The sequence below is a fragment of the Lycorma delicatula genome, chromosome 7, assembly GCF_047948215.1.
Source record: "Lycorma delicatula isolate Av1 chromosome 7, ASM4794821v1, whole genome shotgun sequence".
Taxonomy (NCBI): domain Eukaryota; kingdom Metazoa; phylum Arthropoda; class Insecta; order Hemiptera; family Fulgoridae; genus Lycorma; species Lycorma delicatula.
The window spans coordinates 145,099,701-145,123,055 of NC_134461.1; the positions used below are offsets into that span (position 1 = coordinate 145,099,701).

General features: G+C 27.1%; 1 protein-coding gene across 3 annotated transcripts in view; it reads right to left on the reverse strand.

Annotated features, from left to right (window-relative positions):
* Positions 1 to 245: 245 nt before the first annotated feature.
* Positions 246 to 23,355, reverse strand: part of Rab39 (RAS oncogene family member Rab39) — a 42,803-nt gene continuing 19,693 nt past the window's right edge. For 2 of the 3 annotated variants that reach the window (XM_075371876.1, XM_075371874.1), the window contains exons 2-3: positions 12,197 to 12,306; positions 246 to 7,892 (exon numbers count right to left, since the gene is read on the reverse strand). In XM_075371876.1, coding sequence (XP_075227991.1) covers positions 7,451 to 7,892; positions 12,197 to 12,306 — 552 coding nt within the window. In that variant the 3' untranslated portion in view covers positions 246 to 7,450. Of the gene's footprint in view, positions 7,893 to 12,196; positions 12,307 to 16,337; positions 16,357 to 23,355 lie in introns of those variants that run through there. The other variant, XM_075371877.1, reaches the window with a different exon arrangement.

Genomic DNA, 23,355 nt, shown 5'->3' on the forward strand with positions numbered 1-23,355 from the left:
GCGGTGGGGTGCGCGCGCGCAAACACAAACACACACACACACACACAAATTGGGGTCCTCAAGAGTTATTGTCAATTAAAAAAATTATTATATTAAAAGTATTTCTGGACAATTAAGTAAATAAATACAAGCCTGTTACTGTCATTGGCATTCTACAAATCTAAAAAGTGTACATTAAGGTATTTATTTATAAAAATATAATAAGTTTTTAAGAAATTGATACAATTTGTAAATAAATTGATATAGTTTATTTTTTTAAAATTTAATATGTTCAGAAAAATAACTGAAAGCACTAAATGGTTTTTATAAATAAAAAATTGTACAGAAAAAATTACAGTACAATTTGTTTTATTGAAACAATTACTTTAATCAAAATATAATAATAATAATAATTACAATGCATGAATAAAAAGCCTAATATTAATACTACTTTTTTATAATTAAAATTAATTAATTTGTTAATTAATATTAATCACAATCAATTTTATTTTCAAGTCTTTAGAAAGTACAATTCAATTTTAGCATCATATTTAAAAGAAAGTCATACTGATATAAAATTAAAAATATTTTATGGAAAACTTTTATGCAAAATTCATTCCACTAAAAACCATATTAATTATATCAATCTCTGGTTCAATATAACTGATAATTAATAATTAAAAGATAATATACTTTGTTTTTATTAAATTATACTTTATCTGGGAAGTAAAACCTTTAATTTCTTTTTAATGAATCCCAGCCTGATCTTACAATAAGTAATATAGAAATAACTGTAATTTCAAACAAAGTATAAGCTTTTAATTAATATTTTAATTCTGACAATTTCCTCCTTATTAAAAGTGTTGATACAAAATTTATATATATAAAAAATTAATCTTTAATTTATAATTTGTTAAGGTAATGAAATAAAAATATTTTCATAGTAGCTGAATCTTCAACCCCACTGAAATTCTTGAAGAAGAGTAGTTGATCGGTTAACTGGTAATTATCATGATGATTTGTCTTACAGAGTTGAGACAACTCAGGTTCCACTCCCATGACGATCACACACAGTAACATCATCAAACATCACTGACAGTACACAACATTTAAGTACACAAAAGTAGGAAAGACTAAGTAATGATTTTATTGAAACAACGAACTGAGAATGGCTTTACAAGATAAATAATGAACCTATAAATAACTCTCTTCAGCTATTTTTTGGTTTTGTTTCCATTGTTGAATTGGGGAGATTTTTTGTATCATAATTCCCTGTTACTCTCAGTTTGAGTAGTAGAAAGAAATAAAAGATGATATTTTTAACTGTCAGAACAAAATGGAACATTTTATTCTACAAAAAAGGTTTTTGGGGATTGATCCTTGCTTGAGAGCACATTAAAAATTATTTCTGAAAAATTCTTTGTTTGCCCTTTGTGAATTATTCACTGCAATAATAAAAAAAAGTATTTGTGCGACAGAATGATGGTTCCAAAAGCTGAGGGTGAAGCTGTGAATATAAAATTATGTGATAAAAATTACACTAGAAACTGAGTTTAGTACCTCTTAAATTAGAGGTATAACAATTTATACCAATTGTTCAGCCTATTGTGTCTTTCATTCACAGTATGCAATACTATTTGTATATTAAATTACAATTTGAAATGTTTCTATATACTATGAAAAATGCTTAGATTACAGCTTTTTTCCAGCAAAAAATACAGAAAAAAAGAGATAGGCTTAACGATAATTGTTTATTAAAAATGGACACATTAACAAGAACATGCTAATTAAGAAATGATACATGGAAGATAATTAAAAATTTTTCTTAACATTTATTGCTGTTTGGTTGGAAAAAATACCTGTATGGCTTAAACTTATTAATTTATAAAGTGAAGAAGAAGAATCAGTGGCTGCTAAATATCCATTTACTGTAAAGAATGTTTGATGATAGGGGAAGAAGAAATAGCTGCTTTCATGTCAATAAAAAATCCATTAAGGTACTTGTTAAAGTACACTCTTGTTAAATATAAATAGAATCCAGATAGTTTTATCGATCGTTCAATTACTTTGAACAAGTATATAAAAGATTTTTATTTCAAAATTTAAATAACAAATATTTCACAAATGCACATTACACCACAGTCAAAGTGACACAATGATAATAATACTTAAAAATCATCAATAGGTAACATTTTACCTAATTTTAAAAATAAACTTTTGAAAAGTAAATATAGTTTTGTATTAATAATCCAAATTCTGAAATAAATTAGAAATAATTTATTATCAATCCATAAGTAACATGATCATGAAAAAATTAACACACATTAATTTGTATACAAATTATATACATAATTATCTCTCTGTAATGGCTATGAAAGATTAAATAATTAAATATACAAAAATGTCTAGTAATGAACTCCAGTACAATAATTTCTGAGCAATCTGAAATATAATTTTGGTTTTGTTACTGTATAACATAATTTGATATTATACTACATTATTAGTGCTTTATTTTGCTCTTAAACATTTTAAAAAACTAATAATTAAATCATTCCGATTCCTACTTAAATAAGTTCTTAATATTATAAATATTTACAATATTTTATTTGTATTTATAGAAAGATTACTTAACGAGTGCTTGTAGGAGCAGTGAAGGGGAAGTTTGTTTTATAAGAAAACCAAGTCTTTTCCAGGAATTGAACATCTATTTATTATCAGTAATACTATTTGTTTTTACTCAGTGGCTAATGATAAATACCCTCCCATTTCTCTATTCTTAAAGCATATTTTTCTATTACAAATTTGATTCCTTTCTGAACTACAAATACTACTGAATTTCTTAAATAATCTTCTTAAATACTTCTCACACTTTTTATGCAACACCAATCATAGTGATCATTTAGAAAAGAAAAAAGTTATTATAGCGAGACGTTTATCTACTTATAAACAAATGAAATTAAAATACAACATTTTATAATTTATATCGTTTCAAAAAAAAATTGCTAAGCACAAATATTTTAATAACTTTACAATAAAATGTGTATGGAAGAGTTAATAGAATAAGATTATTATATTTTCAGTCGATTCTAATATTAAAAAATTTTCTTTTAGAGTGTATAACAAAAACTTTTTAACAATATTTTATACATCTAAATTAAAAGTACTCATATATATATATATTTATTATTATTACAATTTTTTTTTGCACCATACAACATCACTGTCTTCTCTCTAAGTAAAAATTGTAAAAAAAAAAATACTATTTTACATCACTGTATATCACTGTAACTACTACTTAATTTAGAGTTTATATTTATTAAAGTTTATATTACAATAAATTATTTTCACTATTTTCCATAAATGGCAAGCGAGTGCTAATTATGAATTTGAATTCTATTTTTGCAAACTGGAATAAAAAAAATATATAAAAAATTTGTCTTTTAAAAATAATAATGAATTAATAAGAAAATAAAATAAAAAACTAATATTTATTTGTTATAGTAGACAATTACAATATATATAAATATGATTAAATAAGCATAATATAATTATAAAATACATACACTAGAACAATGACTGTTCTATAAAATTTAAAATTTATGAGTATAAGTAAATAAACAATGTGTTTTTGTAAATCTAACTATATTAATTAACAATAATTCTAGTATGTGTATATTATCTTAAATTGGCCATCTATTTTACATGATGTGTATTTAAATTTAAAAAAATACTGTTAGTAATATATAATTAGAAAAAACTTACGGATGGATGACATACACAGCTCCATTTTATATTCTTATTTTTGGTTATCTATATTTCAAAATAATAATCTGTTCTGTATCCATTAACTAAATTAATTTACATAAATAATTAGTAAAAATAATTAATAGTTTTATTAATTGAATAATTAATATTTGATAAAATTTTATATAATAATAACAACAATGAAAACATTAATTCATTTTCAGAATACAGGAAAATATTTTCAGACAGGAAAATATTTATTCACAACTGTAAAAAAAAACTGACTTTCAGCTACACCTGACGTGTCTGCATATCTGTACAAGGATCACATAACATGAATAATGTAAAATTCTTAGCAAAGATTGTTCAGCCTTTTAGAAGATATTGTGGTGGTGTATTGTTACCAGTCCATTTCATTTTAACCTAACACATTTCATAGTTTACCTACTGTACTGTTCTTAGAAGAATGTTCTAATTTACAAACGATAGATGTGCATTTTTCATCTCTTTATAAAATTTGTATGCTTTTATTCTTTACTGAACACATAATATTATTCAAAAAATACTTGAATAATAAATATCTTCACAAACTAATTTTTAAGAGGCATAGCTAACTGAACAATGTGCCTTGATGTGAAAGTTTAATGCTGTTGGCCACCATTTTATGTACAGATTTACAAACAAATTAAAAATTAAATGCACTGCAATCATACATTATGTTACACTTAATCGATAAAAAAATAATTAATTAATACCATGTCAATAAATAAAATTAACCAATTTTTAGAATGAAATATAAAAAAACATAACAATAATAATATTGGAAAGTCTATTAGTAGATTGAGATTAATACAAACTGAAACTAGCAATAACCCTAAACATTTTATTATGTGACAGCTCAGTTTTATAAACGGAAACCATACTTTTAGAGTGTACATAACATAAGTACTATGCTGTTGAGCATTTTTATGGGTAATTCTTGCAAAAGTTATTCAAAATGAAATGTTTTCTATTTATAGTTTTTTGAGCAAAGTAGTGCTTATAAATTCTCTCACGGATGCTCAAATCTGCTGGTTAAGATTTCCTCCGAATTTGTAATGATAAATAATTTTGCAACTTCAATAATATTCTCATGGTTTAGCAGACAGGATAATGCAACAAGATGTTGAATGTGACTGAGATAATGGTACTAAAGTTTTAGGTAGCATGAAGGGATACATGAATCCAACACTGGTTAAAAATATGAAGAAAAACAAATTATTTTTCAATTATTTCCAAGAGTTTTTTAAATGCATATGTTAATCTACTGAATTTTTCCTCAAAATTATCATTCCTACAATTAATAAAATAATAATTAAATTAGCTTTATTAAAAACACAAGAATAAACAAAGACACTTTTCTAACTACCTAAGGTACAATAACTGATCCTATCTAAAATACAATTTAGACAGAAATAATTAAAATTTGAAAATAACAGTCACATATTAATTTGTTACTAAGTTAATCAATCGATCCAATTTATAATTTTGATTATTAGTAGCTGATCTAAAACCAGTTTTTTTTTCTAGGTTCTTTAACATAAAGTTCAAAAATAAAAAATTACATACTAATATGTAAAAATAGTTTACACATAAAATTACACAACTGATTTTAAGTGTAAAGAATTTCGGTAAATAAATTCTACTACTAAGATGACAATTTATGTTATCTCAGGGACAAAACTTCAACGTAAATCATTTTTCATTGATTTAATGAACATTGATTTAATGAGCACATCAGTAGAAACAGATTACTATTTTTATCATCATAAATAGTATTATAACAGAACTCTTACAAGTTTCAGATTGTGATCTAATAATTTACGAGATCTTACCATTTTGGAATTATATGATCTGGCACACAAAACAAAACAAAATAAATTTTTTTTTCTAAAAAAATATTCAGACAACAGAAGCTAGTACTTCCAAATACTAATTATGAAATCATAAAGCTATAAAGAACTTCCAAGATGAAATAACTTAAATATCTACAAGAATACTGGAGCTCCCCAAAAAAAGTTTTTTATATTAGTTTTTTTTTTGTAAAAAGTGAGTTTGTTATTAAAAACTACTACGATTTCAGAAGACAATTTAAATTTAATCTTTCTAAGGTTATACATTGTAAAATACAGATAATCAGACGAAGAGGAATTGGTAGTATTCTAAATAAAAACAAATCCTTAATTTAATGCTCTGAAACTCTTTACTTAGAAGACTACAAAATTAAGCAGTGACTATTTGTCATACCAAAAGGGTATACTTCCCTCTTTATTTTATCTGTAAAATATAAGTACAGAATAAACTGGTAAAAAAACACACAACAAAATAATACATATGTGCTGTAAAAAAAAATGTTTTCAAAGAACCTTAAACCATGATATGATATACAGTAGACAGTAATTTTAAAAAAATTTCCTTGATTTTGATAATCTCTTTGTGGAATATTTGTCTAGTTACATGTTCTGTATATCACATCCTACATTGGGTAAGGGTTTTTTTTACAAAAAATACCATCTCTAAAAAAATCAAAAGGATCATTTTTGATTTGATGAAGTTCTGAAGCAATTAAATTATTTCTGAATCTGCCTTGATGACATGTTTATGCACAATTTATAACAGAAAAACTTTATAATTTTCTTGATTTATTCATACTTATTTACAATTTTCCTCATCAAGAAAAACTATTTTTCATTACTTATCTTTGACTGTATTGTTCAGCATTCGTTTTAAAACCAGTAAAACCTACAACATAATTATTAAATCAAAAGAGATGATCACGAGGTAATACTCAGTTCTGAATTATATACAGATTGCGAACACGAATAATGACTTTTGCTTTATATATATTTTGTAACCATAAATTTTTATTTATTCAATTTACAAATCACGACAAAATAAATGTTAATACAATATTCCAATCAAAAGTTACTAAAATATACAAACAAATTATTGTTAAGAGCATAAAAAATTCAGCTACATTATATTTTATTACTTTTTACTTATTTTTTTAAAAAATGATTTGATTATTTCTGTTTTGAATTTATGTATTTTTCCTCATATCATTATATGGTAAAAAGTTGTAGATACAAAACTGATCATATATATATACATCAAAGATCATCTTATACAGCAATTGATGCAATCTTATGTAACAGTAAACAGAAAGGTTCAACAATTAATATATAAAATTTATAACAATTTTATGGAATTAAAAGCAATAATAAAAATTCAGTTAATTATTTTATTTAAAGGCCATTTAATACTAATTTTTATACAGTATTACAAAAAAATTATTATTTTACTATAACAATTAAACTGCTGTAATTATTTTCTTTTAATATGAAAAGAACCTTTAAAAAGTATGGCTATATTTCAGCAATGAATAATAATAAAGGTTGTAATTATAATCAAATCATATCTATTTGCTAATAAAATACTCTGCTACTAAACAACAAATAAATCATGTCATAAAAAAATAACACAATTCAAATAAGATCTATAAGAAAAGTCATACATAATTTAGGTAATCTATTAAACATTTACGTCATTAATTCTTCTTAAAATATAATAAATTAAGATTAACACTTTGGAGTAATACAAAAAAAAAAATTCACCATTCTCTTGAAATTAAATAAAAATAAATATTTTGGTTTAAAACAGGTAACAAAAGAAAACACATTCTTTATACCTAACAACATGATGATTTCGCTGGTTCTGCTTCGACAAGATTAAAATCGATACCACTAGGCCTAGCAAAACCAGTTTTAATACCATCCCAACCGTCCTCAACTTTATATTCACCAGACTGTATTCTATTGTAGACTTCTTGTGTAACAGCAGCAAAAGCTTCTTCGACATTATGACCTGTTCTTGCGGATGTTTCAATATGATAGAGATCATGATGCGCAGCAAAAGTTTTTACTTCTTCTTCACTAATTTCCCGTCTCGCTGAGTTTGAAGCGATCAAATCTAATTTACAACCGACGAGGGCAAAAACTGGCCGATGTGGTTCTATATGACGTCTAGCTTCCATCATCCAAGCAGGTATATGTTCAAAGCTTGCTTTATTACAAACATCATAAACAAGTAATGCTCCCACAGAGTTGCGATAATATGACTTGGTGATCGAGCTAAAACAAATTAAAGAGGATAAAAGAACAATTAAAAACAAGAATCAAGATTTAGCATTAAATAATTTTCTATCATTTCTAGCATACTCATGTTATAAAGGGTGTGACTTTCTAATACGAGTAGTATTTTAGTAATTTAAAAATATTAAATTGTCATTGAACATCTAATGTTTATCAATGCAAATGCCTTTTCAAGGAAATTTTTATACTTTTGAAAAAAGCTAACAAATGCTCTTCGACAGTGAACACACTCATATCTGCCATCTTTCCACACTTGACTACAACTAAGGTCATTCCCCCCCTACAAATGAACACATCTCGATCCTCCCCCGAGGGGAGAAGATCCCACCTTGTAGCATGTCCGGTCGCTACACCACCCCCTCCGTTCCTAGCCAGTAGTGGCTTTAACGGAGGACATCTTCTCGCCCTCAAACTGATTGCGCACCACAGCTTTCAGTTCAGGCCCCGCAGAGATGCCACCGATGCAGATGACCCAAGGGACATCTGCATCGGTAAAGTTCACCCCGAGAGAGTTTTGTGTTTATGCCTTCAGAAAGAAGACAACGGACACCTGCAGCTACCACGTCGCCCTCAGGAACTAAGCTAGAAGCCTAACCGTGGAATGAAGACCCCTACAAATGAACACATCAGACGATCCTCATCATGGCTTATTTTCCCCACCTTTTTCAGCAGCAATTAAGAGATATCAGTGGTGAGAAATGGCAGCAGTAGAGGCTGATTAAGCTGAATTTATTACGGTGTAAAAGAACTTCCTACCCACATAGTAAACATACATGTTCTAACAACATACCACTTTTAAGAAAAGTCGAGTTTATTTACAGCTTAGTGGAGTTTATATTTATTTACACCTACCGATTTTCGTTTTTGATGTTCTAGTCCAGTGGTTCCCGACCTGTGTTCCCTGGAATACTAGTGTAAAATAAAAAAAAAATAAATGTACCTGAATATGAGAATTTATCAAAATTACTATGACCCTGGGGTAGTTTTAAATAGTGCAATAAGTTCAAACATATTGGAAAATCAGATGCCAAAGTTTATGAGAACTCTAAGTACAAGTGAAGTACAGAGGTACCCATTCTACAAATCAAGTGGTCAATGTCAATCTCAGTGCGATGCACTATGAGCTAACATGCCTGAGGTCATAGTGTTACTCATACAGATGAAAATTTCATACTTCAATGGATTAAACTATAATTTTGCATTTTATTCATTAAATTAAATTTCTAGAAATATTTCATCATCTTATTCTTTTATATGAGTATTTAATTTTATTATAGTTTATGAATGTTTTATAGATGCTAAAGAACTGTGTATACATAATACTTATTTTCATATGAGTTAATATCAAACCACTTGAACTTGTCATTATGTTGATCTTAAAATTCAAAACAAGATAACAAATTAACTTCGTTATGTAAAGATATAAGAAATTGGTTGTTTAAAAAACATTCATAGAATCTATTTATAAAAATATTTACATATAAAAAAAATAAAGTCTATATTTAAAGACATTTGTCTTCAAAAATATTTTGAATTTGGAAGGTTTGCAAGAATAAAATCAGAATAAGCCATAGATAGGGTAATTTTTCAGGTTATATTTTCTGATAATATAACAGCATCTTAGGAGTGGTCGACCTGAGTCTGTCAGATTACATGTTTACCGGTACATTTACACTTACACTGCAGCTATGTCAGGCCTGGCAAGCTGGTAGTGGTAACTGTATTTGCCTATATGCACACACACCCAGACCTGGTAGTAGCTGGAAAACTGATTAGAGAAAACAATGATTACCAAAATAAGATCTAAGCATTCAAATATACAAATTTCAAATAAAAATATAAAGGCTAAAACAAAATTCTAGAATTTATATAAAAATGTTCAAAGAAACTTTTCCGTGTTTATAAAATCCATGGTTTATAATTTTGGAAAATTTTACATATTTTTTGATATTCCTATATATGATATATAAAATAGCAAAATTTTTTTTTTAAATATTAAAACTTTAGACAGAACAAAAACATATTTCAATTTTAAGAAATGGAGGGTTGAATTTTTGAAAATTTTTTTGGGATTATTTATAAATGCAATATATGAGTAGATAACAAATATGATAGAGTAAAGCTTTATCTAATGTGCCTCTGAAGGAAATCAGTGATTTTGCGATACCCGCACTCCATGAACAAATTTTGAAAAAATTAATGATAATAGAAATATTTAAGCCAAATTTGAAGAAAATTGGTTCAATCAATCCTGAGATGATATAAGGTCACAGCAGTGCAATACACATACATATGTTTTTTTTCTTTGTCTAGAATAACTAGTTGGGCCTATAACATAAAGATCTGCAAAGAAACCAATACTCCATTTTTTAAATCATAGTTTTCCCTTTAATGTAGTTAAAGCTATAAATAATATACAATATATAAACCACCAAAATATAATAATTGGATAAGTTAAACTTACGATGTTAATTTCCAATAATCGATTTTTGGGACCCCTGCATCTTCAGGAACAGAATTTAATTCTACAACTACATTAAAACATATTAATTTTATAATTTGTTGAAATTATTTCCTGTTTTTAAATTAATATAAGTTTAACTTGCCTAATTACTGTATTCTGGTAGTTTATTTCATATAATATTAAATTTTATTAAAACAGTGGTCAATATGTTAATGAATAATTTGAATTTTCATAATGTATATATATATTGAATCATATTTAATACTGCTCTTTTAACTATATTGACAGGGAAAGTAAAATGAAAAATTTCTTCATATCATCAATTTAGGTAACAACATTTTTTATTTAAAAAATATTTATCTTAGGTTAACTGAAAAACTTACCATGTTGACCACAGAGGAGGATTTCCTCATACAAAATAAAAATACATATATAAATATAAATTGGCCATCTGATGAAGAGTAAGGCTTCTTACATATAAACTGAATTGAGAACCTCCTCTTTTTTTTGTCTCTTAAAAAAGATTATAAATACCATTCAAGTTAACTAATACATAGACATTTACTAAGTAATCAAGAGTGCAGGAAAATCATGAGTTTTCTAGCTCACCGAGTTAATTTATCCTTCAAACTACCATTAAAAGCAGTCTGAAAGTAAATAAACAATAATATTGTAATTAATGAGTTATTAAAAGTTTTGAAATATATTCTTCAGTACAAGCTACAATTTAATATTAAATATACAATATCTTCATAAGTTAACCAAGAACTCTAAGTATTTAATTATTTTTTATGTTGAAATTAAAAATTAATTTCAAAAACATAAATTTTTTCTGACAAAAAGTTAGAAAAAGGTCAATTCTTCAAATAATCAAAAGTTTTAAGAAATTACCTAGAGAAGATTAATTTTGTAAGAAAAACCAACTTTTAAAATTAAAAGTGATCGTAAAATTGTAAAATAAAAGAAGCAAGAGTTAAAATTAATGTAATATTATAAAAGATTATCATACTGATGCAAAAGAAATCAACCTGAATGTATTCAATGTAACACAGTATCGTCAATGTTAACATCAAAATTAAAAAAAGTAGTACAAATTCAATTTTTAGCTAAGGTATTTAATCTTAAGAAATCATAAAATTTCAAAAATATCTTGAATGACTGTGTGAGATCATTTGAAAAGATAATTTTTCATTAGAATATATCAACAGAGTACCTCTGTTTGTTATCAGCTATTTAACAAGTATTCATTTTATTTCATATTTTCACTTTCTCCTCATTCATTCCTTTTAATACTTCCTTGATTTAATTTACATTAATTACTTTTTGGCTGTCATCACCTATTTTTAATGTAATCTATGCTAACTCTTATGAAAATTCTCTTTTATCAATAAAAATATTTTTAACAAATGTCTGCTACAAAATTTAAAAAGAAATTATTATCTTTTATTAAGGAATTATGGACTTAACAGCCTATCTTGAATACAAGAATTATGGATAATTAAAATAATACACAAACAGGTAGTAATAATTGAAACCTTCTACTTTAAAAAAACCTTTTTAAACCTTTAAAGATACTGTTCGGAAGCACAGTTGGTATTTAAAATGAGAAAATTATAGTGGTTTTTTTTGGGGTAAAAAACACATGCAAATAATGGTGTTAAGATTTATTAAAGGTAGTGTTTTTTTTTTGCAAATATAAAAAATAAGTCAGAAGAAACACTTAATATCCTAAAAGCAGTCACAAAAACAGTTAATTTCACTTCATGGGTGTAAACTACCATAAACATATAATTTTAGTCACAAGTTGAAATACACTCACCGAAATCTCTCTTGTCCTGCTGTATCCCACAACTGAAGTTTAATTCTCGTTCCATCTTTTACTTCAATCAGTCTTGCAAAGAAATCTACACCAACAGTTGGATCAGAAATCTGAAAAAAAAAAATCCAAATACACATTAATTAATCGAATGAAAAAGACTGCTCAAATAAGATATTTTTAAACCTTTTATGTCTTGAATTTCTATAATGAATTATTGTCAAAAATCACAATGATACTGTAATCTTTGTTAATTAATTATTCAAGATCATTCCATCTCGTATCAGGCAATAATCTTAGTAAAAAGCTGAAATGTACATAAAAATGGGAGAAAAATTTCACACCTATTTTGTAATCTATTCTATTTCTTGGTATAAATTTATTTAAATTTAAGAAACAAGAGCGAGCGTAAAGTATATATAATCTTATTTTTACATTTTGAATCTCCACTATTAACTTGTACAACCCAGTAAACTGACAAAATAATTTCCCTGAACCGCTTCAAGATTATGTTGCATCAGAAATGTGGGTACTTACATATTAACGCCACCGCAGCTACAGCTATATTTAAAAACAAAGTAGTCAATCGGATTTCGGTGGAAAATGGGCTGATATAGAGTTTAACATAGATTCAAAACAGTTTCTTTATTAATTTTAATAAATGGTTATTTATAAATATATAACCAAACTTAACCTACGCTCGCTTACCTTGACTAATTAACAGGAGTGTTTTGATTATTTAAATAATAAATAATTGCAATAATTACTAAATTTATTAAATAAATACTCAAAAAATTACGGTGTTAATTAGTCAAGGTTAGCGAGCGTAGGTTAAGTTTCGTTAAATTATATTTATAAAATATAAATAACCATTTATTAAAATTAATAAAGAGACTGTTTTGAATCTATGTTAAACTCTATATCGGCCCATTATCCATCGAAATCAGATTGACTACTTTGTTTTTAAATAAAGCTGTAGCTGCGGTGGCGTTAATACGTAAGTACCGAAATGAGTAACCCTAGTACATGTTTAGGAAGAAACATTACTTTTTACATTTTTTTATATTCACATAATAAAAATAAAGTAAATATGTATTTAATCTGCACCATTTTAATTTTTATAACTTTTTTTTAAATAATTAATTACAAAAATAAAAAAATATATACAAATCTGTAATTTATTTACTTCCATTTTTTATTTTGGCATCAGTTATTTTTTTACAATTTTCATAATTTTGGTTTTTGAAAAATAAATAAATTTTCTACTGGATTTAAAAAATATACGCCTAGTGAGCAAATATGTTTTTTTTTAATGAAAGATGAATGGTAGAATATCTAGCAGGATTAGACGTTTTGAATGTTGATATTATTTAATGGTCATACAGCAATTTTTAAAATTTGTTCTTTTAATTATATTTTAAAAGAGATGATTAAGGTGATTAAGGTGATTAAGATGATTAAGGTGAGATGATTATCTCACAACATTCCTCTGTAATGAATTTTACCTATGTAACTGGATGCGATTCAAAACTGATATATCTGGATAGTATCAATATTTTATAAATTGTCATTGTTTAAAGATGCTTCCTATGGACCATTCAAGTAAAAAATCAAATTATTTCGCTTATTAGATTGTTTACTATAGACCTCAGTAAACAGACTATACTTTTTTTTTCACTGGTGTAACTCACAGAATCCCCAAATTTTCCCTTGCTCATTGCTGTAGAAATGCTTCTATAGAACCTTTTTTGAATGGACCAGAGATAAAAATCATATGATGACAAATCAAGACTAAGCCGGGTACAGAAACAATTCCATTAACGTTTGCCATTTAATTGAGCAGGGTATAAGTGAGCAATGGCATGCTACAGAATCATTATTTTCCTTTTAATTCCTTGATTTTTGAATCAACTTAGGTTGAATGTCAGGCAGCAAAGCTACATTGGCTTTTGTTATTTTTTACAGTACGTAACCTCACTGGATTGATATAGATCTTAATAGAGCATTCCGACAAATGTGACAGGAACCCAAGTTAGAGGTGATATCAGATATTTATTAATGCAAATTGTATTAAATTGATTTAAAATAAACAAATAATGCCATACAGAGAAAAGATTTAAACTTAAAAAAATGTTATTATATCTGAAATAGAGTCAATTAGCATTACAGTAGAATGGATATTAATGATGGCAACCAGAATCAAAATCATAACTAATATTTCTTTATTGAACGATTCAGCTTTCTTGGAGCCATTTTAGCAACTATCTCTTTTTTGGCTCACATGGCAGCATATCTTATATAATTACAATTATATTTCTGAGCTAGCTGTTAGTAATGACAACAGATAGTCTATATTTTTATACTCTAAGATTTAAAGGAGGCGTAGTAACAGTAAAATATTAATATTAAAATAATACTCCTTATAATCTAAATATAAACATAAATATATATTTATAATATCAAAGTTCTATTGACAAAAAATAATCCATAACAACATTAACAGCAGTACTGCATTATTAAAGTTGCAAGAACTTCATCAATATTTAGTAAATTATCTACACATAAAACTATAAACTGGTTTCACAGAAATAAGTAATGATTATAGTTTTATATATAAAAGATATAAAAAAATTACACAACATAATTTTACAAAAATTATTTTTTAATAATTATAACAAAACTACCATCTCTTTATTGAAAAATTATAGTAAAACCTTATTTAAAAAAATAAAATAAAATAATATATTAAAATATATGCAATTAACAATTGAAAATTGGGACATATTCAAAACCTAACATTTAAATAAAAATTAGTTTAAATAAAAATTAAATGATAGAAATTATTTTGAATATATATATTTTCTCTATACCTAGTTAAAAACTATGCATTACTAAAAGTATGTTTGAGAAAAAAAGTCATATTTCTTGGTAAAAAAATATTTTGGATCCTAGTTGAATCATTGGACCAAATTATGTTTTTATGATAAAATTATACTGTACTTCAGTATAATTAATAAAAAAAATCAAAAATTTTAGTAAACAACTTTTGTCCCATTTGATCCCCCCCCCCCCCCCGCTGTTACACAAGAGCTATCTCATATTACATCTTTAATAACAGCCACAACTTGAACGGATTAAGTATCAGAAATTATAAAAAAATTCTCAAGTCAGGTAGCACGGGAATTCCTTTTTCTTAAAAAAATTCACTTGTTCCCATTAATATTAGATACAGTTAGATATTCTATCTTGAAAACTTTAAGTTACAAAAAATTGTTTAGTAAGTAGAGGTTTTATTCATCCTCTTGTTTTTGTTTTTTGGGGCGGGCTTAAAAGTTCATATATTGGAGTTTTTCTTTACTTCAATAAATTGACCTGATTTGGTGTGAAGTTATTCAAGAAGGCAGAAAAAATAGAGTAAATAAAAATCATCTCTCTGAAGACTGTTACAATGAACAGATCAAGATTTTAAGCTAGGTCATTAATAGATAATAGAAAAGCAAGGAGCCAAAGGACACTAACCCTGAGATACTCCACGTTCTTCATCTTGAAGTGAAGACCTAAATTTTACTTTTATATTTTATCAAAAGGTGAACTTTTAATTATCTATTTACAGTTGGTAAGGTAAGACTTAAACCAGTTTTATGCCGCTCCTCTAGTACTATATATACAAAGTTCTTCTTCAGTAAAAAATGTGATACTAAATAAAATGCTTAATTGAGATTGCAAAAAATTAAATCTTAGTGTTACCTGTACCTACAAAATTTTAAATATTTTCCAAAAACTAGAAAATGGCTGTCAGTAAACATTTTTTTTCCCTAAAATCACGCTGAAATTTTGTAATATAATTTTCAATAGTTTATCTTTCATATTTTTTAAAAATACTTGAAGATATGTACAATAACAAAAATGGGGTGCCTATAAGTTTTTAAACAAAGTGTTGAACCTTTTATGAGGGGAATAACAACAGAAGCATTAAGGCAGCTGGGAGATTACTTTATTGTTGAAATATTTATAATTAATTTTTGTAATAGCATATACAAATTATTTTAAAATACTTACAGGAATATCATCAATAACAGTGACTGAAATGTATCAATCAATATTATTGTTGTTTGAAATATAGGTAAAGAAAATTATTAGGTACCTCTTCTACCTGAATAAGAGATGAGATAACAAAAGTTGGGTCCTTTTGTATTTTGTTATTTTCCCCATCAGTTTCTTGACACTAAGGCTCTTAATGGTCTAATTGAATTGTTTTTAATTGCGCTTTTTAAATAATAAAATTAATTATTACCTTATTGCATGCTTTAATTAATAAATGATGATATTGCAATTTGACAATTGTAATCTGAAGACCATATCTGCACAAAAGAATAAAAAATTATCTTTAGGAAAATTTGTTAAAATATTGTTTATACTGATGGCCAAGGTCCTTTTAATTCTAGATTGTGTGGAGATAAAATCTTGCTAATTCAAACTGTGTTAGTAGTTTATTTCTTACAAGATTAGAACAGTCTAGAGTGTTAAAATTAAAATCACCATACACCATGAGAGAATTTTTACAAATTTTAAAAAGCTTCTGTATATATATATATATATATATATATATATATATATAGTTTCAAAAATCATATTGAGATCTATAAATTACCATCAATATCTATTTTAGACAAGAGAAACAAATTACACAACGCTTGAAATTAATTTCTTCCATAAATACACACTAACTTTAAACTCTATTTAAAAAGAGATCTTTATGATCAATTCTACAAAAAGCTTTAGCAAGCTTGGAATTAACTAGCTCAGAAAACAGCTTCTGTGATGGTCAGCCAATGTTTTAAAAAACCTGGTAACTCATTGGAATGAAATATTTCAACTCCTTTGTTTTATTATTTCTTAAGCGTTGAGTGTTTATAAGAGAAATCTTCTTTTAGTAAAATAAATGTTTTTCAGGGAGGGGGAATTGAGAGTTTAATAATTTAAGAATTTCAAGAACAACTTGACTGCTGATGCTATATGTATTACTATTGTAAGAATTTATTTAGTGAAAGAATTGTTATTGTTAATTATTGTACTACAGGTGGATAGAATTCTGTCACAGAAGGTACATAAAGAGTTTACGAGGAGAATTATTTCAAATACAGAAAAAGATCATCCCCAGTCATTTATAAAAGTGTTGTCATTGAAAATCCTTCGTCAGAATTTCCAATGATAGGGCTTCACCCAAACTTTGCTACCAGAAGCAAAATAAATTTTTTTATTTCAGAGGATATTATGACATAATTAAGATGGTATTCAGTATGTAATCTTGCTTAAGGTTAATACCAATAAGGAAAATCATCAAATTTATTGAGACATTTTTTTTTAGACAACAGTTGTTAAAATTTTATTTAAACTATGCAGTTATTAATTTCTAAGTAAATGATATTCCATCATTTTTACCAAAAGGGAGACCTACAATATAATTATGAAATGTTTTACAAAGTAAATTTGAATTAGGGTCAAGTTTAAAGCACTAAGCAAGTTTTATAAAAAAAATATGAAAAGATGTTCATCCATTTTCAAACGTACAAATATTTTTCTTAATAAATCAGAAAAAGAAGATTTTCAGCAAATAAAAATTAATTATCTTTTAAAAAATCTTGTTATCTCTTTTGATTTTAGTATGTAAAACTATTTTTAATTTAGTTCAAAGTAATCTCAATGTGGCATAAATTGCTTTTTGCACAGATCAAGAAACTTATACTCTGCATGATGTTAGATGAACAATTACTTTACAATATAGAATGTATTATTTTATTTAGTGTAAGTAAATACAGGTTCATTACCAAATTACAGTTGTTATTTAATTTTTTTGATTAGATGAGAAATGAAATTTTTTTGTAGCATGTCAAAAAATGGCAAATCTGACTGAGATTAGAATCCAAAATCTTCTGAATGATAAGGGAAGATGCTACCACTATGTCACAGAGATTGGCAATACTGAAAATAAAGAAATTTAAACTAAAGGCAGATAAAAGAGCCCAGTTATATGTGATTACGTGCTTTTTAATAGGCTGATGACAGTTTCATCCAGAAAAGGGTATATTAATTAGTTGTATTATACTAACTGTTCATGCAAATTTGCTGTGACATGTTCAAGTGGCATTAGTCAGAGATGCCTTCTCTGAGAGTAATGATTTTTATTGTATATTCAATCCCTGTAAGGTACAGTGCAAAGGTGTTACTTGTTACTTGTACTGACATCTTTATAACTTAAATTTTCTACACCAATTTTCAAAAAAATATTTAAAAAACTTAGGTTTTCTTTCATACAAGTTTATTTTTTATAGTATTACATTTTAAACAAATAAAAAATAAAGAAATTTCACTAAAAAAATCAAAAACTTTTGTGATTTAATTAAATTTTAACTTTTTGAAGTTAATGATACCTACTTGAATTTGGTTAAGCTCTTAGGCAGCAGCTATCATAAATTTTGTCTTTACCTATAATGCCAAAATTTAAAGAATTGAAAAATTTTTTCTTTTTTTAATGTGGTTTTTTGAAGTCATTTCTAACAATTTTTTTTAGAATTATTTTTTAATATAAAAAATTATAATTGGAAAATTCTCTATAAAATAAACAATTTCTGAATTAGCTTGGTTTACTGCAGCAGTAAAGATATATTAACAGAAATGATCTTTTATAAATATTACTCTAACATGCGCATTGACCAAAGTCCTTTAATAAACATGAATGGCCTATCTGTATGGAAAGAATGTAAATAAACAGGATAAATTATACACAATCATTTGGCACAGTTAATTTTTAAAAATAATGGTGCAGTGACACACATAAGGAAAGTATTATCTTCTTTCTTTTTATTAGTTATAAATGTTGGTTTTTAATAGAATTAATAATGTGTATTAATAAACAAATCAATATCCCTCATTATATACTGATATAATAATATTAAAATAAAATGAAATCATTCAAAGTTCTATGCAAACTAAAAATGTTTTTAAATAGTTTCTTATATATATATTTAATTATACCTAAAAAGTAAATATCAAAGAAGTTATAGATAGTAAAATTGTAAAGAAGACAGCCTCTTCTTTATACAATCAATCTTCTTTCTTCAATCTTGCTTCAAGGTTAAAGGATAGACTCTGCTAAGTTTCACTAAAATCTGTTGATTTCATAATTTATTAATGGATGAACACAAAAATCCAAAATGATACATGACTTTTATAACTAGGCTTCTCTCAACTTTCTTTTTTTAATGTAAATTATGACTAAGTTGTATATGTATGTATACAAATGGTGTATGTATGTGTGTATGTATATATGTAAAACTACCAAGTATCAATCTGAATTGACAATTTTTATTATTTTTTTTACAACCGTATTGAAAATTTATCAACAGGAGCTACTAAGATAGTAAAATATGTATAATGAGCATACTTAAATGTTTACACTATACATACTCATCCTAATCACATTTCAACAATGCCACCCTGAATAAATATTACACCTCTCCACCTTCATGTATTACCAGATGTACAGATTCTCACCATGCTTTCCTTAATTTCTTCTATCCATCTTATCCTTAGATGTCTTATGGGTCTCTTCATTCATTTTTAATTTTCCCACAACACTTGCTCATCTTACCAAACTCATTCTTTTAACATGTCCAGACTCACTGCAGTTTCATTCCTCCAACTCTCTTCCTTGTTGTAAGATCATTTCTTACAATTGTATTTTTCCCCTGGTACCTTTCAGTTTTCTTTTTACAATAAAAGAAAAAAAAAATTTCATTTCTCCAATCTGAAACTTGCTTCATTCCCTTTTTATTATTTTCGATTTGATTGCCACACATGTATTATAGATGCATAGTCATGTTTTTTATATATTACAAAGTAATATGTATCTTATACATAATTATTATGGCCTTTGTGGCCATATGAATGCAATCCAGAACACCACATTACCATAAAGCCTTTCTTCTATTAAATGTTCATCAGGAAAGAAAATAAACTTAAAAAAAATAAAAGTAACTACAAAGTAAACAAAATTTCTAACTGTAACTTTATGAAGTTATGGTTACAAATTTTACTTCAATAATATAAACACCTAATCTGACACAAATTCTACTAAGGCAAGTTTTAAAGAGTTAACTAAAATTAATTTTTTAGCATAAAAATCAGTATTTTAATAAAAAAAATTCAGAAAAACGATCTTAAGTAAATATTACTGAGCATAAGGAATGCAGAATGTGTTCTATGTTTTTGCTTGGAATTTTCAATTTTTAAGGTTATCTGCAAAAATACTTAACATATCAAAATGAATTCAGAGTGTATATTACTAGACAATAAAGCTAATTTAATTAATTATAAAAAAACTTTAAATCATCAGTGTAACCAAATAAAGTTTTGTTTAAAAATAACTTTTACTGGGTAAGAGCAAAGAACCTGCATCAAATTTTGCTTCATGCTTAAAAAAACTGGTGCAGAAACCCATCACATGCTTATGGAAGCATTTGGTGACAATACAATGAGTAAAAGTAAAACTTTTTTGTGGTACAAACGATTCAAAGATGGACGAACGACAGTCGATGACGATGAGCGTTCAGGAAGACCATCAACAAGCGCAACACCGGAACCCATCGGGTTGGTCTAGTGGTTAACGCGTCTTCCCAAATCAGCTGATTTGGAAGTCGAGAGTTACAGCGTTCAAGTCCTAGTAAAGCCAGTTATTTTTACATGGATTTGAATACTAGATCGTGGATACCGGTGTTCTTTGGTGGTTGGGTTTTCAATTAACCACACATCTCAGGAATGGTCGAACTGAGAATGTACAAGACTACACTTCATTTACTCATACATATCATCCTCATTCATCCTCTGAAGAATTATCTAAACGGTAGTTACCGGAGGCTAAACAGGGAAAAGAAAAAAAAAAGAAAGCGCAACACCGGAAAACATCGCGAAAGTGCGAGAGGCTATTGTTGCAGATCGTAGACAAATCCATGATGTTTGTGCAATCGTACAAATGTCATATGGGTCCGTGCAACGCATCTTGTCGGACAATTTGAATATGAGACGCATTGCTGCAAAATTCGTACCGAGACTGTTGAACAGCGACCAGAAACAAAATCGTGTAGCTGTCTGTAGTGAATTGAAAAATTTAGCAAGAGATGACCCTAACTTCATCTCCAAAATCATAACCTGTGATGAGACATGGGTGTACGGGTATGACCCTGAAACTAAGCAGCAGTCGTCGCAGTGGAAGTCGCCAAGTTCACCGCGGCCAAAAAAAGCACGAAGTCCATGATGATTGTTTTTTCGACATCCATAAGGAATTTATTCCTCTTGGTCCAACTGTCAATGGGATGTTCTATTGTGAAGTTTTCAAGCAGTTACGTGAAAGCATTAGGCGCAAACTTTCAGATCTGTGAGGTAACAACAGCTGGGTTCTGCACCACGACAACGCGCCCGCGCACACACCGTTTGCGTTAGCCGTTTGGAATTTCTTGGCTTCCAAAAATACGGCAGTGATTCCCCATCCACTCTATTCGCCTGATCTTGCCCCGTGCGACTTTTTTCTCTTTCCGAAAATAAAATTTCAATTGCCGTGTTTTTACACAATTGAGGAGATTCAGGAAGAAACGCAGAACGTGCTTTGAACACTTACACCTGCAGACTTCCAGGGATGCATGGAATCATGGGGAAAACACTGGGATCACTGTATCAATGCCCAAGGGGATTACTTTGAAGGAGACAGTGGAAATTATAAGTTATGGTAAGCTATTTTATTTTTTATGGTAAAATTCCCCAAACTTTTGGGTAGTACCTCGTATTATAAAATCATATTATTTTATAAATCTGAGAAGCAGAAAAAACAGTCTACCATGAAAAAGCTAAAAGATGTCAGAACTTTCAGTATGAATTGGGTTTTTAAACTAATTTCAAATGTTAAATATTTAATTCAATTTCAATTCTATTTTAGTGATACAACTGGACATAATTTTACAATAAGCATATTTAAAAAATATATTATCTTTAAATCATTCTGTCCTTTATATCTTATTCCTAAGTGCTATCTTTTATATTTTATGAAATTTATATGAATCCACCAAGCTTAACGTTTTTAGCTGTTTGATATTAAGATGAGTCTTATGCAAGTATGGAGGTGTACAAATGATGTACAGCAATGCCCTGAAGCAAGTTTACCTAACACACTTAAATGAAAGTGGGTAGAAACAAGTTAATGAATTTAAAAGAAAATAATCAAGTACAGTAAAAGACTAGTTGGTTTTTGAATAAGTTAAAATTAAATGGCCTAATGAATATAAAGTTTGCAAGAAAAATAATTTGATTCATTTTATGGCAGAATCATTTTAGAAACTACATTTCAGTAATTACTACAACTAGAATTTTGCATACAAAAATTAAAGTGATGGTTAGTTACTTTCATAATAATAAAAAAAGTAATCAGAATAATCTGTTTTATTTTTATTAACATTAAAAATATAATTACAAAGGAAAATAAACAAGAGACATGAACAGAAAAAGTAGTGTATTAATAAAACATGGTGATAACTGTAGATTTCAAGAAAGTTATGACTCACCCACAGAGAATCCCTACTATAAATTCCATGACACCAAGGACTTCATAGAAAATTAATAAAAACGATAAAATTGACCCTCTCAAACACTAAGTTGAAAGTAAAATTCAGAGCCGAGCTCTTGGAACCATTTGAGATCAAAACAGGAATGCGCCAAAAACTGCTCTAGAAATGGTAATGAGTCAATGGCTCAAAAGATGCTCCCCAAAAATCAAAACAAACTGCCTTGGTTTTGTTGATGAATTGGCACTGCTAGCAAAAAACATCGACGAGGCTAAAGCACAAATATTAAAACTTCAAACACTGCAAATAAGATTGGCCTCAAAATATCATTTGAAAAGACAGAAATTATGTCCCAAAAACACAATTAAAAGAAGTAAACATAAACGATAAATAAAGTGAAAATAGTAATCCAATTTAAATATATCAGAGAAATAATAACAAACAACTTAAATGAAAAAATTCAATCCAAACTAGATAAAACAGAAAAATTAACCTGGTACACTTACAATAAAAAATGCCTAACAATAAACGCAAAAATAAGACACTACAACA